This window comes from Phoxinus phoxinus, assembly GCF_949152265.1.
Source record: "Phoxinus phoxinus genome assembly, chromosome: 12".
Classification (NCBI taxonomy): domain Eukaryota; kingdom Metazoa; phylum Chordata; class Actinopteri; order Cypriniformes; family Leuciscidae; genus Phoxinus; species Phoxinus phoxinus.
In genome coordinates, this window is record NC_136887.1 from 26,492,059 (window position 1) to 26,511,336 (window position 19,278).

At 34.2% G+C, this 19,278-nt stretch overlaps 1 protein-coding gene across 1 annotated transcript; it reads left to right on the top strand.

Annotated features, from left to right (window-relative positions):
* Window positions 1-11,453: 11,453 nt before the first annotated feature.
* sfxn5b (sideroflexin 5b) lies at window positions 11,454-19,183 on the top strand. Its single transcript, XM_079630149.1, has 14 exons — window positions 11,454-11,657; window positions 14,355-14,423; window positions 14,618-14,695; window positions 14,775-14,801; window positions 14,879-14,933; window positions 15,507-15,532; window positions 15,832-15,885; window positions 16,094-16,150; window positions 16,419-16,484; window positions 16,798-16,888; window positions 17,641-17,756; window positions 17,967-18,052; window positions 18,220-18,337; window positions 18,499-19,183. The coding sequence occupies exons 1-14, from the start codon at window positions 11,601-11,603 to the stop codon at window positions 18,574-18,576; spliced, it is 978 nt and encodes a 325-aa protein (XP_079486275.1). The 5' UTR covers window positions 11,454-11,600; the 3' UTR covers window positions 18,577-19,183.
* The last annotated feature ends 95 nt before the right edge of the window (window positions 19,184-19,278 follow it).

The following is a 19,278-nucleotide window of genomic DNA, read 5'->3' on the forward strand; positions in this document are numbered from 1 at the left end:
ACATGACCCGGGACTTGAACTCAATTTTTTTGTGGATGGAGCTTAACTGCCATCAGTTTAAAGAATATCTTTTGCCTTTTAACAATGATAGGAAAGTATGAAAAAATAAAATAAAAAAAAATAAAAAACGATGACCCGGGACCTGTCGTCAAAATCCCAAAAGTATGAAAAAAAAAAAAAAAAAAAACATGACCCGGGACTTGAACTCAATTTCTTTGTGGATGGAGCTTAACTGCCATCAGTTTAAAGAATATATTTTGCCTTTTAACCATGATAGGAAAGTATGAAAAAAAAAAAAAAAACGATGACCCGGGACCTGTCGTCAAAATCCCAAAAGTATGAGAGAAAAAAAAAAAAAAAACATGACCCGGGACTTGAACTCAATTTCTTTGTGGATGGAGCTTAACTGCCATCAGTTTAAAGAATATATTTTGCCTTTTAACCATGATAGGAAAGTATGAAAAAAAAAAAAAAAAAAAAAAAAAACGATGACCCGGGACCTGTCGTCAAAATCCCAAAAGTATGAAGAAAAAAAAAACATGACCCGGGACTTGAACTCAATTTTTTTGTGGATGGAGCTTAACTGCCATCAGTTTAAAGAATATCTTTTGCCTTTTAACAATGATAGGAAAGTATGAAAAAAAAAAAAAAAAAAAAAAAAAAACGATGACCCGGGACCTGTCGTCAAAATCCCAAAAGTATGAGGAAAAAAAAACATGACCCGGGACTTGAACTCAATTTCTTTGTGGATGGAGCTTAACTGCCATCAGTTTAAAGAATATATTTGCCTTTTAACAATGATAGGAAAGTATGAAAAAAAAAAAAAACTATGACCCGGGACCTGTCGTCAAAATCCCAAAAGTATGAAAAAACTAAAAAAAACATGACCCGGGACTTGAACTCAATTTCTTTGTGGATGGAGCTTAACTGCCATCAGTTTAAAGAATATCTTTTGCCTTTTAACAATGATAGGAAAGTATGAAAAAAAAAAAAAAAAAAAAAAAAAACGATGACCCGGGACCTGTCGTCAAAATCCCAAAAGTATGAGAAAAAAAAAAACATGACCCGGGACTTGAACTCAATTTTTTTGTGGATGGAGCTTAACTGCCATCAGTTTAAAGAATATATTTTGCCTTTTAACAATGATAGGAAAGTATGAAAAAAAAAAAAAAACGATGACCCGGGACCTGTCGTCAAAATCCCAAAAGTATGAGAAAAAAAAAAAAAAAAAAAACATGACCCGGGACTTGAACTCAATTTCTTTGTGGATGGAGCTTAACTGCCATCAGTTTAAAGAATATATTTTGCCTTTTAACAATGATAGGAAAGTATGAAAAAAAAAAAAAAACGATGACCCGGGACCTGTCGTCAAAATCCCAAAAGTATGAAAAAAAAAAAAACATGACCCGGGACTTGAACTAAATTTTTTTGTGGATGGAGCTTAACTGCCATCAGTTTAAAGAATATCTTTTGCCTTTTAACAATGATAGGAAAGTATGAAAAAAAAAAAAAAACAAAAAAAAAAACGATGACCCGGGACCTGTCGTCAAAATCCCAAAAGTATGAGAAAAAAAAAAACATGACCCGGGACTTGAACTCAATATATTTGTGGATGGAGCTTAACTGCCATCAGTTTAAAGAATATATTTTGCCTTTTAACAATGATAGGAAAGTATGAAAAAAAAAAAAAAACGATGACCCGGGACCTGTCGTCAAAATCCCAAAAGTATGAAAAAACTAAAAAAAACATGACCCGGGACTTGAACTCAATTTCTTTGTGGATGGAGCTTAACTGCCATCAGTTTAAAGAATATCTTTTGCCTTTTAACAATGATAGGAAAGTATGAAAAAAAAAAAAAAAACGATGACCCGGGACCTGTCGTCAAAATCCCAAAAGTATGAGAAAAAAAAAAACATGACCCGGGACTTGAACTCAATTTTTTTGTGGATGGAGCTTAACTGCCATCAGTTTAAAGAATATATTTTGCCTTTTAACAATGATAGGAAAGTATGAAAAAAAAAAAAAAACGATGACCCGGGACCTGTCGTCAAAATCCCAAAAGTATGAAAAAAAAAAAAAAAAAAACATGACCCGGGACTTGAACTCAATTTCTTTGTGGATGGAGCTTAACTGCCATCAGTTTAAAGAATATATTTAGCCTTTTAACCATAATAGGAAAGTATGAAAAAAAAAAAAAAAAAAAAAAAAACGATGACCCGGGACCTGTCGTCAAAATCCCAAAAGTATGAGAAAAAAAAAAACATGACCCGGGACTTGAACTCAATTTTTTTGTGGATGGAGCTTAACTGCCATCAGTTTAAAGAATATCTTTTGCCTTTTAACAATGATAGGAAAGTATGAAAAAAAAAAAAAAAAAAACGATGACCCGGGACCTGTCGTCAAAATCCCAAAAGTATGAAAAAACAAAAAAACAAAAAAAAACATGACCCGGGACTTGAACTCAATTTCTTTGTGGATGGAGCTTAACTGCCATCAGTTTAAAGAATATCTTTTGCCTTTTAACAATGATAGGAAAGTATGAAAAAAAAAAAAAAAAAAAAAAAAAAACGATGACCCGGGACCTGTCGTCAAAATCCCAAAAGTATGAGAAAAAAAAAAACATGACCCGGGACTTGAACTCAATTTTTTTGTGGATGGAGCTTAACTGCCATCAGTTTAAAGAATATATTTTGCCTTTTAACAATGATAGGAAAGTATGAAAAAAAAAAAAAAAAAAAAAAATGGATAACATGGTTAATATTTTGCCTTTTAACCATGATAGGAAAGTATGAAAAAAAAAAAAAAAACGATGACCCGGGACCTGTCGTCAAAATCCCAAAAGTATGAGAAAAAAAAAAAAAAAAAACATGACCCGGGACTTGAACTCAATTTCTTTGTGGATGGAGCTTAACTGCCATCAGTTTAAAGAATATATTTTGCCTTTTAACAATGATAGGAAAGTATGAAAAAAAAAAAAAAAACGATGACCCGGGACCTGTCGTCAAAATCCCAAAAGTATGTGAAAAAAAAAAAAAATAACATGACCCGGGACTTGAACTCAATTTCTTTGTGGATGGAGCTTAACTGCCATCAGTTTAAAGAATATATTTAGCCTTTTAACCATGATAGGAAAGTATGAAAAAAAAAAAAAAAACGATGACCCGGGACCTGTCGTCAAAATCCCAAAAGTATGAGAAAAAAAAAAAACATGACCCGGGACTTGAACTCAATTTTTTTTTGTGGATGGAGCTTAACTGCCATCAGTTTAAAGAATATATTTAGCCTTTTAACCATGATAGGAAAGTATGAAAAAAAAAAAAAAAACGATGACCCGGGACCTGTCGTCAAAATCCCAAAAGTATGAGAAAAAAAAAAACATGACCCGGGACTTGAACTCAATTTCTTTGTGGATGGAGCTTAACTGCCATCAGTTTAAAGAATATCTTTTGCCTTTTAACAATGATAGGAAAGTATGAAAAAAAAAAAAAAAAAAAAAAAAAAACGATGACCCGGGACCTGTCGTCAAAATCCCAAAAGTATGAGAAAAAAAAAAACATGACCCGGGACTTGAACTCAATTTTTTTGTGGATGGAGCTTAACTGCCATCAGTTTAAAGAATATATTTTGCCTTTTAACAATGATAGGAAAGTATGAAAAAAAAAAAAAACGATGACCCGGGACCTGTCGTCAAAATCCCAAAAGCATGAGAAAAAAAAAAAAAAAAAACATGACCCGGGACTTGAACTCAATTTCTTTGTGGATGGAGCTTAACTGCCATCAGTTTAAAGAATATCGTTTGCCTTTTAACAATGATAGGAAAGTATGAAAAAAAAACAAAAACAAAAAAAAAACGATGACCCGGGACCTGTCGTCAAAATCCCAAAAGTATGAAAAAAAAAAAAACATGACCCGGGACTTGAACTCAATTTTTTTGTGGATGGAGCTTAACTGCCATCAGTTTAAAGAATATATTTTGCCTTTTAACAATGATAGGAAAGTATGAAAAAAAAAAAAAAACGATGACCCGGGACCTGGCGTCAAAATCCCAAAAGTATGTAAAAAAAAAAAAAAAAAAAACATGACCCGGGACTTGAACTCATTTTTTTTGTGGATGGAGCTTAACTGCCATCAGTTTAAAGAATATATTTAGCCTTTTAACCATAATAGGAAAGTATGAAAAAAAAACAAAACAAAAAAAACCGATGACCCGGGACCTGTCGTCAAAATCCCAAAAGTATGAGAAAAAAAAAAACATGACCCGGGACTTGAACTCAATTTTTTTGTGGATGGAGCTTAACTGCCATCAGTTTAAAGAATATATTTTGCCTTTTAACAATGATAGGAAAGAATGAAAAAAAAAAAAAAACGATGACCCGGGACCTGGCGTCAAAATCCCAAAAGTATGAGAAAAAAAAAAAAAAAAAACATGACTCGGGACTTGAACTCAATTTCTTTGTGGATGGAGCTTAACTGCCATCAGTTTAAAGAATATATTTTGCCTTTTAACAATGATAGGAAAGTATGAAAAAAAAAAAAAAACGATGACCCGGGACCTGTCGTCAAAATCCCAAAAGTATGAAAAAAAAAAAAAAAAAAAAAAACATGACCCGGGACTTGAACTCAATTTCTTTGTGGATGGAGCTTAACTGCCATCAGTTTAAAGAATATATTTTGCCTTTTAACCATGATAGGAAAGTATGAAAAAAAAAAAAAAAACGATGACCCGGGACCTGTCGTCAAAATCCCAAAAGTATGAGAAAAAAAAAAACATGACCCGGGACTTGAACTCAATTTTTTTGTGGATGGAGCTTAACTGCCATCAGTTTAAAGAATATATTTTGCCTTTTAACAATGATAGGAAAGTATGAAAAAAAAAAAAAAACGATGACCCGGGACCTGTCGTCAAAATCCCAAAAGTATGAGAAAAAAAAAGAAAAAAAACATGACCCGGGACTTGAACTCAATTTCTTTGTGGATGGAGCTTAACTGCCATCAGTTTAAAGAATATATTTTGCCTTTTAACCATGATAGGAAAGTATGAAAAAAAAAAAAAAAACGATGACCCGGGACCTGTCGTCAAAATCCCAAAAGTATGAAAAAAAAAAAACATGACCCGGGACTTGAACTCAATTTCTTTGTGGATGGAGCTTAACTGCCATCAGTTTAAAGAATATCTTTTGCCTTTTAACAATGATAGGAAAGTATGAAAAAAAAAAAAAAAAAAAAAAAAAAACGATGACCCGGGACCTGTCGTCAAAATCCCAAAAGTATGAGAAAAAAAAAAACATGACCCGGGACTTGAACTCAATTTTTTTGTGGATGGAGCTTAACTGCCATCAGTTTAAAGAATATATTTTGCCTTTTAACAATGATAGGAAAGTATGAAAAAAAAAAAAAAACGATGACCCGGGACCTGTCGTCAAAATCCCAAAAGTATGAAAAAACTAAAAAAAACATGACCCGGGACTTGAACTCAATTTCTTTGTGGATGGAGCTTAACTGCCATCAGTTTAAAGAATATCTTTTGCCTTTTAACAATGATAGGAAAGTATGAAAAAAAAAAAAAAAAAAAAAAAAAAACGATGACCCGGGACCTGTCGTCAAAATCCCAAAAGTATGAGAAAAAAAAAAACATGACCCGGGACTTGAACTCAATTTTTTTGTGGATGGAGCTTAACTGCCATCAGTTTAAAGAATATATTTTGCCTTTTAACAATGATAGGAAAGAATGAAAAAAAAAAAAAAACGATGACCCGGGACCTGGCGTCAAAATCCCAAAAGTATGAAAAAAAAAAAAAAAAAAAACATGACTCGGGACTTGAACTCAATTTCTTTGTGGATGGAGCTTAACTGCCATCAGTTTAAAGAATATATTTTGCCTTTTAACAATGATAGGAAAGTATGAAAAAAAAAAAAAAAAACGATGACCCGGGACCTGTCGTCAAAATCCCAAAAGTATGAAAAAAAAAAAAAAAAAAAAAAACATGACCCGGGACTTGAACTCAATTTCTTTGTGGATGGAGCTTAACTGCCATCAGTTTAAAGAATATCTTTTGCCTTTTAACAATGATAGGAAAGTATAAAAAAAAAAAAAAAAAAAAAAAACGATGACCCGGGACCTGTCGTCAAAATCCCAAAAGTATGAGAAAAAAAAAAACATGACCCGGGACTTGAACTCAATTTTTTTGTGGATGGAGCTTAACTGCCATCAGTTTAAAGAATATATTTTGCCTTTTAACCATGATAGGAAAGTATGAAAAAAAAAAAAAAAAACGATGACCCGGGACCTGTCGTCAAAATCCCAAAAGTATGAGAAAAAAAAAAACATGACTCGGGACTTGAACTAAATTTTTTTGTGGATGGAGCTTAACTGCCATCAGTTTAAAGAATATATTTTGCCTTTTAACAATGATAGGAAAGTATGAAAAAAAAAAAAAAACGATGACCCGGGACCTGTCGTCAAAATCCCAAAAGTATGAGAAAAAAAAAAACATGACCCGGGACTTGAACTAAATTTTTTTGTGGATGGAGCTTAACTGCCATCAGTTTAAAGAATATATTTTGCCTTTTAACAATGATAGGAAAGTATGAAAAAAAGAAAAAAAACGATGACCCGGGACCTGTCGTCAAAATCCCAAAAGTATGAGAAAAAAAAGAAAAAAAAACATGACCCGGGACTTGAACTCAATTTCTTTGTGGATGGAGCTTAACTGCCATCAGTTTAAAGAATATCTTTTGCCTTTTAACAATGATAGGAAAGTATGAAAAATAAAAAAATAAAAATAAAAAAAAAACGATGACCTGTCGTCAAAATCCCAAAAGTATGAGAAAAAAAAAAACATGCCATCAGTTTAAAGAATATCTTTTGCCCTTTAACAATGATAGGAAAGTATGAAAAAAAAAAAAAAAAAAAAAAAAAAAAACGATGACCCGGGACCTGTCGTCAAAATCCCAAAAGTATGAGAAAAAAAAAAACATGACCCGGGATTTGAACTCAATTTTTTTGTGGATGGAGCTTAACTGCCATCAGTTTAAAGAATATATTTTGCCTTTTAACAATGATAGGAAAGTATGAAAAAAAAAAAAAAACGATGACCCGGGACCTGTCGTTAAAATCCCAAAAGTATGAAAAAAAAAAAAACATGACCCGGGACTTGAACTAAATTTTTTTGTGGATGGAGCTTAACTGCCATCAGTTTAAAGAATATATTTTGCCTTTTAACAATGATAGGAAAGTATGAAAAAAAAAAAAAAAAAAAAAAAAAACGATGACCCGGGACCTGTCGTCAAAATCCCAAAAGTATGAAAAAACTAAAAAAAACATGACCCGGGACTTGAACTCAATTTCTTTGTGGATGGAGCTTAACTGCCATCAGTTTAAAGAATATCTTTTGCCTTTTAACAATGATAGGAAAGTATGAAAAAAAAAAAAAAAAAAAAAAAAAAACGATGACCCGGGACCTGTCGTCAAAATCCCAAAAGTATGAGAAAAAAAAAAACATGACCCGGGACTTGAACTCAATTTTTTTGTGGATGGAGCTTAACTGCCATCAGTTTAAAGAATATATTTTGCCTTTTAACAATGATAGGAAAGTATGAAAAAAAAAAAAAAACGATGACCCGGGACCTGTCGTCAAAATCCCAAAAGTATGAAAAAAAAAAAAAAAAAAAACATGACCCGGGACTTGAACTCAATTTCTTTGTGGATGGAGCTTAACTGCCATCAGTTTAAAGAATATATTTTGCCTTTTAACAATGATAGGAAAGTATGAAAAAAAAAAAAAAAAAGATGACCCGGGACCTGTCGTCAAAATCCCAAAAGTATGAAAAAAAAAAAAAAAAAAAACATGACCCGGGACTTGAACTCAATTTCTTTGTGGATGGAGCTTAACTGCCATCAGTTTAAAGAATATCTTTTGCCTTTTAACAATGATAGGAAAGTATGAAAAAAAAAAAAAAAAAAAAAAAAAAAAAACGATGACCCGGGGGACCTGTCGTCAAAATCCCAAAAGTATGAGAAAAAAAAAAACATGACCCGGGACTTGAACTCAATTTTTTTGTGGATGGAGCTTAACTGCCATCAGTTTAAAGAATATATTTTGCCTTTTAACAATGATAGGAAAGTATGAAAAAAAAAAAAAAAAAGATGACCCGGGACCTGTCGTCAAAATCCCAAAAGTATGAAAAAAAAAAAAAAAAAAAACATGACCCGGGACTTGAACTCAATTTCTTTGTGGATGGAGCTTAACTGCCATCAGTTTAAAGAATATATTTTGCCTTTTAACAATGATAGGAAAGTATGAAAAAAAAAAAAAAAAAGATGACCCGGGACCTGTCGTCAAAATCCCAAAAGTATGAAAAAAAAAAAAAAAAAAAACATGACCCGGGACTTGAACTCAATTTCTTTGTGGATGGAGCTTAACTGCCATCAGTTTAAAGAATATATTTAGCCTTTTAACCATAATAGGAAAGTATGAAAAAAAAAAAAAAAAAAAAAAAAACGATGACCCGGGACCTGTCGTCAAAATCCCAAAAGTATGAGAAAAAAAAAAACATGACCCGGGACTTGAACTCAATTTTTTTGTGGATGGAGCTTAACTGCCATCAGTTTAAAGAATATCTTTTGCCTTTTAACAATGATAGGAAAGTATGAAAAAAAAAAAAAAAAAAAAAAAAACCGATGACCCGGGACCTGTCGTCAAAATCCCAAAAGTATGAAAAAACAAAAAAACAAAAAAAAACATGACCCGGGACTTGAACTCAATTTCTTTGTGGATGGAGCTTAACTGCCATCAGTTTAAAGAATATATTTAGCCTTTTAACCATGATAGGAAAGTATGAAAAAAAAAAAAAACCCGATGACCCGGGACCTGTCGTCAAAATCCCAAAAGTATGAAAAAAAAAAAAAAAAAAAAAAAAACATGACCCGGGACTTGAACTCAATTTCTTTGTGGATGGAGCTTAACTGCCATCAGTTTAAAGAATATATTTTGCCTTTTAACCATGATAGGAAAGTATGAAAAAAAAAAAAAAAGGAAAAAAAAAACGATGACCCGGGACCTGTCGTCAAAATCCCAAAAGTATGAAAAAACAAAAAGACAAAACATGACCCGGGACTTGAACTAAATTTTTTTGTGGATGGAGCTTAACTGCCATCAGTTTAAAGAATATATTTTGCCTTTTAACCATGATAGGAAAGTATGAAAAAAAAAAAAAAAAACGATGACCCGGGACCTGTCGTCAAAATCCCAAAAGTATGAGAAAAAAAAAAAAAAAAAACATGACCCGGGACTTGAACTCAATTTTTTTGTGGATGGAGCTTAACTGCCATCAGTTTAAAGAATAAACTGATGGCAGTTAAACTGATTTTAACATATATATTATTATATATATAATAATAATATATATATTATTAACATTTTTGGATGCTAAACTATTCTTTTTATAGGCTTTGTACTTTGTACACTTTGTACACTCACGTTCCAATATAGAAAAATTATCCTCTTCAAATGCGCAAAAATGTGCTTGGAAACATCACAGTGGAGCGGTGCTTACTATGAACGGCACAAACTGTACAAATGACTATTTAAACAGAGCAGTGTAATTTTTATATGTAAGGTTGACTATTTTATTATTATATTTTATTAAGGCTATAATGAACATGCTGCGATGTCAAGATTGCAATGCTGGAATGCTGTGTGTGTGTGTGTGTGTGTGTGTGTGTGTGTGTGTGTGTGTGTGTGTGTGTGTGTGTGTGTGTGTGTGTGTGTGTGTGTGTGTGTGTGTGTGTGTGTGTGTGTGTGTGTGTGTGTGTGTGTGTGTGTGTGTGTGTGTGTGTGTGTGTGTGTGTGTGTGTGTGTGTGTGTGTGTGTGTGTGTGTGTGTGTGTTGTGTGTGTGTGTGTGTGTGTGTGTGTGTGTGTGTGTGTGTGTGTGTGTGTGTGTGTGTGTGTGTGTGTGTGGCTCGATCGAACAATGGAGACATAAAAACATCCTCCGTCATTTTGTTTATACAGAACATCATTCAAAATGCAAAGTGTTTCTCTATATTTGTGTACACTCGCAATGAAACACAACATTGTGCTTTTGTTAAACTATAAACTCTTGTCAAACTGTAACCTACAACTGTCACCCAACCAAAATCACACACACACACACACACACACACACACACACACACACACAGTTTTGTGGTCATCGGATGAATTCTATAGGAGAAGTGATTCAAATGCCAGAACATGCGTTTCCATACAACCCATAATAGCCGACTTCCTGTTGGACTGGCGTAAAACTTAGAGCACGAAAGTTGTTCGGCCCGATGAGATCTATATGTGTACCGAGTTTCATATTATTACATGCAAGCGTGTTTGAGATATGGACATGTTTTTGAATCCCATTCCAGGGGGCGCTGTCGAGCCCCCCTGCCACGCCCGGGTCCCAGCTTCAGTCCGGCTCTAATGGCCGCGGGTTCTGACCCGTGTGCAAAGTTTCAAGAGTTTTTGAGCACGTTAAGGCCCCCAAAAGTGGCAAAAACCTTGAAAAAAAGAATTATTATAAAGAAGAAGAAGAAGAACAAAAAATCCTTAGAAGAACAATAGGGCTCTGCGCCCTTTCAGGGCTTGGGCCCTAAATATAAAAATGTTTATTTTAAATTAAACATCACTCAACGCAGATTTGTCTGATGATTATATATGATATGGTTGGTTAAAATGAAGTATATGAATGAACCATAAATAAAAAGTCTCTTGAATGTATACAATTATTCAAGAGATATAATTCATTGTAACTATTCAATACTGTTAAAAAAATTTATATCAGTTTACTAAGGATAAAAAAAAAAACTGCTTCTTCAGTGACCTTTTTATTACATAATCCTAATATCTAGGGCTGGGGGTGGAAAAATATAATATTTTAAGAATAATTTGAATTTTGTTCTGAATACACTTCTCCCCACAAAATCTATGGTGGTTGTGGCTCTGTAATAAATGCACAGCATGCATGACATTTGGAGATAATTCATTAGATCTGCTCTGAATGATTAATTATTCTATTACATGCAATGTCCCAACCAACCACACTCTTATCTTGAATGCTGTCAGCCAGGTGGCACCATTTATCATTGGTTTCCCAATTGTATCTTTTGCATGGTTAAAATTATTCAAGAGATATTCATTTTATTATTAATTTAAGGTTAATTTTAACCTATTAAAAATGTTTTTAACAAAATGAGCTTTCAGAATCATTACTTTAATTATTTGTATGACTGTGGTTTACAGTAATAAAGGTCTATTTAGTTGGAAACCATGGTAGCTTTTTTCTAAATATGCAAATTATTTGCCCAACTTCAAAGTTCTCAGAAGCCAGGAGATTGTTTAAAATGCTGTGAAAAAAAACATTGTGGTGTAAATATTTCAGACTTTTGCCATTATAATGGGTGTGGAATGCGCTCTATCTGCTTTGTCTCGAGTTCAACAGGAAACTACACTTCCCATGAACCCCTGCGAGCTATTGCTTCACTAGTTTCGTACCCGAGTTGACTATTCTTACAAATTCCGTCTCATGGACCTTTTTATTATTTAACATCACTCCACCGCTGCTGAGATGGCGGAATCTGCGTCCTGTCCGGTGTTTCAGCTGGGAAAACCGCGTTGCGAGCAGGTAAAGAGTTTGTCGCGATGTTAAAGTGCATCTTTGTCTGGGCATCTTTGATGGGCGTTGATAAACAACATATGTGTGCAGATACCTTTGCATTGCTCCAGCACTGGACTGCGAAAGTCACCCGTTTCTCACGCTTTTATTGCGTTTTGCCCATGGCTTCATTGTAATATTGTTGGCCGATGCAGTTGTTCGTGATGAGCGTAACAGAGGTTTTTGCACCGTTATAACAGAAAGCCTTAAACATCAGATGCATGCCCAATAGCGTTTCTTTTTATATGCAAAAATCTGAAAATGACTATGATTTTTTTTTTTTTTTTTTTTTTTAAAGCTGTTGAATACAAATTCACTTATCACTTTTATTTTTGCATTACGTGGGAGTGATTTCGCGGGACATTATTAAAGTTCACAATTTTTCTAGAAAGCTGGGGAAAAAACTGCCTCTCCTCCCTGTTTTATTTTCTTTATAAGTGATTATACACCGGATGAACTCCGATGTTCAAGTTTTGCCTTTTGAAAAAGGAGCATGCTTTGCTAAACGATTGCAAATAATCGTCTCTCTCATCAATTGTTATTTGCGAAATCTCACGCGCTCGTGTCGGTCAAGTGAATGACCATCTATTTAAGTCCTGTTGCCTCCATGGAAACACCGCGGTCATCATAATTAACCCGTTCAGACCCAAATTATGTTCCATGGAGTCAGGAATATGACCAGTTTATGTATACTGTGAATACTGCCATAAGTGATAATCAATCAAAAAATTGTGTATGATAATGTTTTAATAGTTATTTCTGATCTCCATATTGGTTTTTAACAACTTCTGGATAATCATGCTCAGGTTTTGATGGAAGTTTCAAGAACACTTAAAATAAAATATGCTAATGCAGAATTATAGTAGATTCAGGTTGTTTTTAAACAAAGCAAGTTAATAGCCTATATCTCTATTATTAGACTAATAGCTTGAATTCCATATTGATTTCTAAATATTATAACTGTCAAGTCACCACCACATTTAAATAGCGCTTTACAGACCGTTTCAAAGCAGCTTTACAGTGATAACAGAAAAATGATGCATGAAGCTGGTCGATTCAGTTCCATTGGAAAGATAATCAAATATTAAAATATTCTATAAAGCAGTTATAGACAAAAAAAAGTCCAGTTCAGTTCAGTTCTCATAGAACAGCTTCAGTACAGTCAGATCAATAATATTGTTGAATATGTGTCCCCCCATAAATGTTCTAATAATATGTTATAAATATATAATATTGTAAACAGTTAGCAGAGACAATCACCCACATCCACCTGCACATTATCTCATTTGCTTGCAAAAATAAACATTATTTCACTTAATTTTGTAGACCGGACAAAAATAGTAATTGATTATTTCTGAATAATATTTTGCAGTAGTATAATACAACTGTTTTCTGCATTTAGACCCACTGTCCATTACAGTGTGCATTACATTACAACTAGTGTGTAGTTAAAAAACTGTTTAGTCAGATATTATGACTGCACTGCTATTAATCTAAAAACACCTTTCTTTCACATTGTATTCAATAAAAGGGCAGTATGGTAAGGTATAATTTGCCTTCCCTTTGTTAGTCTCCCGGTTATATATGTTGTCTCTGAATGCACCTCAATAAAATACTTGGGTCAGTGTTTATTTTAGCGCAATCATGAGTTTCATCTGATTATCATGCCATATGCTGTCCAAATAAATCTGCTTTGGGTCTTCAGGGAATACTTCTAAACAAAAGATCACTGCCCTGCTGACAAGCTAGTTCAAGATTTCTGAATATACATATGGTAATATGCATTCTTTTGCCTAAGAAAGCTCCTGAGTATTCATTAGATCTGTGTCTCTCATCGTCACTCTCTGCTAAGATTAGATCAAAATCGAATTGTTTTTTATGGGCAAAATCCAGCGCATGCGCATTAATGCACAGTTATCTTTTTATTGCCGCTGCTTTTAGGTGAAATCAATGCAGCTGAAGGATGAGTGTATGTTCTCTTCCTGCTCCATCTCTGCTAACTGTGTTGCATATTCTCTGGGGAGCAGAAACACATGCATAATTAACAAATCTTCTCCGGCACACATGCGCTCACATAGCTCTCCGCAACAGCTTTGAAGCAAGTGTCTGTAACCCAGAAATAACGTTATAGCCAAGCCCATTCAGATCAGCAGATTTTTTTTATGTTTTTGTGCTCTATTCACCTTGTATTGTAAGATAAAATGGATTTCAGCTACAAAGACTAGTGAGATGAGCCACACAGGAGCCTTTTTCTCTGGATAAATCATTCAGAAGCAGTTGATTGAGGCTTGCTTTTTTCTACTCTTGTGTTCTTTGCCAAATAAACCCTTGGCATGCTCAACCATCGGGCCTCTGAAACAGTTGGCTCTCAGAAAAGCGCTTGCATTGCGAGGCAGTGGGAATGTTGATGTAGGCAGTCGTCGCTCCTTTGAGCACACTCTGCACAAACTGTCAGTGCGTTGTCATCATTACATCCCTTAAATATTAGTCTGACTCTAAACTAAAATTAGAATGCAGTCTCTTGACAATTTAAGGCACAGAGCAGCCAGTTTTTATCATTTTTTTGGTTTGTGCTGTCAGCCGGTTGTCCTGTTTGCATGTTTTCTTTATAGGTTCTGGTTGACAATTGTAAGTTTGTTAAACTAAAGGAATGTTTTTCTTCTTCAGAGCACATTTCTTGGCAGGTTGAGACATTTCATTGACATCATTGATCCTTCAACTTTGTTTGTTACGGAGGTATGGAAATCTTGTCTATGTTATTGTATTTGAGGTGAATAAAACAATTTTGTTGCGTTGAACTTTTTGTTCTTCTATCAAATATACTGTAAGTCACAGCTATGAAGAATTAACGCTGATTCTTATCAACAAATTCATAATTCTGGATAAGTCTGCGGTCATGTACCTTTCAGATTTCTCTTTCATCTCTATAGAGTCGTTTAAAAGAATGTATCAAACTCCTGGATGATTTCAAGCAAGGGAATCTTCCTTCAGGAATAACCGATCACCAGGTGAAGTCGGATAACGTATGTAGTTGGCCTGGCCTATGTGTGGTGCAGTGTTTTATAACTGCTTGTATTCTGTGTTCAGCTCTGGGAGGCTCAGAAGGTGAAGCAGGTGAGACCTGTGGTTATTGGTCACTTTCACTTTTAAATAATGGTTAGAATTACAGTCACTGACTCGTCTCCTTTCAGGCCCTCATTCACCCCGACACCGGTGAAAAAATCTTCATGCCTTTCCGCATGTCAGGTAAGAGCATATGAGGAGTCCAGAGAATATAAATCCATTCCTACAGTGCCTTCCATTTCACAAAATCAATTCTATTTCAAATAAATGCTGTTGAACTGTCTATTCATTAAAAGCACTATTTCAAATATATTAAGCAGCACAACTGTTTTCAACATTGATGATAATAAGAAATGTTTCTTAAGCACCAATTCACCATATTAGTACGACTTCTGAAGATCATGTGACATGGAAGACTGGAGTAATGATGCTGAAAAATCATCTTTGGAATACATTTAATCTTATTTATATATATATATATAATAAAAACAGTTGTTTTAAATTGCAATATATTTATGTAGAAAGCCTTGTCTGTTGTATATTAGTTTTACTGTAATCATGACTTTAACAAGATTAAGAAAATCAGTTAAGATGAATAACCATTATAGATGTCGTTAGATGTCGTTATGCATGAGTACAACAGTTCAATCTTGCCATACAACTAATAATACAACTGCACCATAAAAGTAATAAATGTTATTTTGACTTTATTCTGATTTGTTGTTGCTCTTTTTCTTATCTGGATGCATTTCACAGGCTATGTGCCGTTTGGAACGCCAATCGTAAGTCTTCAGTTTGCTTGTAAAAAAAAAGATCAAAGTGCATATCAAAGAGCACACATACAGAGCAGTAATGAGAGAAAGAAGCCAATCAGTATTCTTGTGCCAGTGCTGACACATCCAAATCCTCTAAGCATGAGAGGTGTTGGAATCTGTATTGAGTTTCTAAAGTATGTAATAAACCTTTGTTTCTATAGATGGGTGTAAATTATTAACCAGCATATGGCTGTATACCACGCGTCGGTTACTAGTTCAGTTGTTAACATGAATTGTTAAATGATCCGGAACTGATTCTCTTGCAGGTTGTTGGTCTTCTCCTTCCAAACCAGACTTTGGCCTCTACTGTGTTCTGGCAGGTAAAGTAGCTTGTTCCCATCATTTGCCAGGAAACATAAAAGCTGCATCATCATCAGTATCCCAGCAGCCACTGTTTCACAGAAATGCGTAATTAGTCTAAAGTAGACCCAGTTAATCAGATTTCCTTTATATATTTCACAGAGAGTAAAGCATTTTCATCAACCAATAGTTTAAATGTCAAGCTAATCCAGAATTTCTCTCCTTCAGTGGCTCAACCAGAGTCACAACGCCTGCGTGAACTACGCCAACCGCAATGCCACAAAGGTACGGTTTGAAATGGTCTTGTAATTCAGGTCAGGTTTTTGAGGCCTAACTATTGCAATGCCTTTGCAGATGGTCATTCAGTGAAGCGTTTCTTCTTCTCGATTCCATTTGAATGATCATTGTTGTGTCCTGAGGGCCAGGCGTCTGTTGCTGTTCTACATCTGACTGTAGTTCAAAACCTCAGAGCATTTTTTCAGTGCACAGCTGTCTGTGGAACATTTACTGAACCTGGATGTTGATGGGTTTTTTTCCCCAATGTCATCTTTAGCCAACGCCAACCTCAAAGTTTCTTCAGGGATACCTGGGAGCCGTCACCAGTGCCGTTTCAATTGCAGTACGTGAATGATCATGCAAGATTTGTAATGTAAATTATTTACATGTTTATCATTGTGAAGTAACCTCTAAATGAGCTGTGTTTAAATGTTTTAAATGCCCTTTAAAATTATATTTAATATGAAAAAAAAATAGCCTATGAAAATAATATTATATATAAGAGAATGTATTTATGATTATATAAAAATATTGAATACCCCTCAGTGGTATTAATGTTCTAGTATACCATAAGTATACCATAACATCTTGATAACCGTTGCACAGTTTCACATGTAAATGACATTTAAATTCTCCTGTAATATTTTTTCTTTTAGGTGGGACTGAATGTACTTATCCAGAAATCCAGCAAATTTAACCCTGCCACCAGACTGTTGATACAGAGGTTTATCCCCTTCCCTGCTGTAGGTATGTCCTTATAAATACAGAATTTTGATTGACTCGGCACTCTGCATTGCTTAAAGCGCCCCCTGCAGTCAGTAAGAAAGCATGACACAAATACTTTGAGGTATGTAATGTAAGTCATATGATGTTTTTGAAAGTCTCTTAATGCTCATCAAGGCGGAATTTTTTCTGATCAAAAATACAGTAAAAACTAATATTATTAATATATTATTACAATGTTAAATAACTGTTTTCCAGTAGCAATTACTCCAGGCTTTAGTGTCACATGATCATTCAGAAATCACTCTAATATGCTAATTTGCTACTCAAGGAACATTTATTATTATTATTTACAGCAGTTGCGCTGCTTAATATTTTAGTGTAAACTGTGATTCTTTAATCAATAGAAATTTCAAAACAGCATTTAATTGAAATATAATTTTGTAACATTATAAATGTCTCTTGTTACTTTTAATCAATTTAACACTTTCTTCCTGAATAAAAGTATTAGCCTTAATTATTTCCACACAAAAAAAAGGACAAATACATTTTACTGACACCAAACTTTTGAACGGTAGTAGTGTATATTTAATCAAGTACATTGCAGAATCAACTAGGAATACTTAAAATAACAGACAAATGGATATTATATCAGATTATTTTCACCAGTGCAATCTATATGAAGAAGAACAAATCCCCTTTCACAGAAACGGGATGTCTTTTGTTTAGCATGGATTATCATCTCATCATTAAGATCTGTATGTTTTACTTCTCAGCCAGTGCGAACATCTGTAACGTGGCTCTAATGAGACACAATGAGCTGTCTGAGGGAATAGATGTGTTGGACAGCAACGGGAATGTAGTGGGATCCTCACGGATAGCTGCCAAACATGTGCGTATGATAGTTATACAGTTGGGACACTTTGATTTGTGGCTTTTTTTCTTTTTCAAATCTATGCAAGTAAAGCAATTATTATAAACTATATTTTATATAGCTATTATTATATATATTATAGAAATTTTTATTCTTACAAACCATTTTGCACTATTAAATGAATTTGCAAAATAATCTTCTTCTTTTTTTTATGCATTTTTTTATCAGGCACTGATAGAGACGGCACTGACGCGTGTAGCTCTACCGCTGCCAATCTTTGTTCTTCCACCAATCATAATGGCCTTCTTGGAAAAGTATGAAATGACTTTTGCTTCAGTTGCATTTAAATTCAACTCTGAACAGGAATGAATTGTTATGATTATAATATATAGTATTGTAATAGTAATGAATTATTTAAGTTCTCATGGAATAATTGTTTAATAGAGCGTCATGAGAGTGTGTCCTCACTGTCCTCCACCAGGCTTCCTCTGATGCAGGCCCATCGCAGGATGATGCTGCCTGTGCACAGTTTAGTGTGTCTGGCCGTCTTTGGCCTGTCCTTGCCACTGGCTATCAGCCTCTTCCCTCAGATGTCAGAGGTACTGTAGCAACGCCTGCATCACTTCAACACAATTGCTGCAGCAGGTTTCATTTTGTCTGTCGACCTCTTGCCATTAATCTTTTTGTGTGTGTGTGTGTGCTCTGAATAATAAATATTTTAGCAGGGAATTGCTTGCTAATCATTCTTTGCTCCTCACAGATCGAGGCATCTCACCTTGAGCCGGAAATTGCCATGGCGACAGATTGCAAGGTGCTGACTTACAACAAGGGACTGTGATGAAAGAGCGAGAAGTTTGATCAGCTGTCTGAGATTGCCAAGGATGTGTAGCATAACAGGTGCAAACAGTATCGAGGAGGAAAATTCATTCTGAGCAATAGTAACCCTTTTCTTAACTGCTGAGCCATTTATCAGTTTTTATAGAACTATTAAAGTAATAATTACAGTATTTACCATTTTACTGACAACTATGACAGGGAGGAAACAAGGCCTTATATTAAATGGTTTTGTCATATAATAAATATACGGTATATTATTGTTGATAAAAACTAATTATGACTAACGAGAGAGTAGTTAAGTGCAGCTTCACATTTTAAATTATTCTGTTGTTATTATATGGTCAGTGTATGCACTTTAATGAAAATATAATTGTAATTAACTGTTTATTTGCATGTCACACTTAATATTTTTCAAAACCCTGAAAAAAAGTCTCTTTTTTTGTTGTTTTTGTGTACATGGACAGGTTTTTTTTGTCCGTAAGTATTAACTATTACAATTCTATTGCAATATTAACACACAATTATATGTTTGAAAATTGTACTATTTCTGAGGCTATGTGGTCTATTTTAACATTGAATATTTTTTATAGTTAGGTATTAACTTTTGAATTATTTAGTTTAATGTAATTTTGATAAATATCATTTTCTTTTTGTTAGATTTCACTATTATTTCTTTCAAATGATTTTCAATATATTTTATTTG

Coding starts and splice junctions, on each gene's coding strand:
- sfxn5b (XM_079630149.1), top strand. CDS start 11,601: ATGGCGGAATCTGCGTCCTGTCCGGTGTTTCAGCTGGGAAAACCGCGT. Junction 11,658..14,354: donor GAAAACCGCGTTGCGAGCAG/GTAAAGAGTTTG, acceptor TTTCTTCTTCAG/AGCACATTTCTTGGCAGGTT. Junction 16,151..16,418: donor CCAACCGCAATGCCACAAAG/GTACGGTTTGAA, acceptor TGTCATCTTTAG/CCAACGCCAACCTCAAAGTT.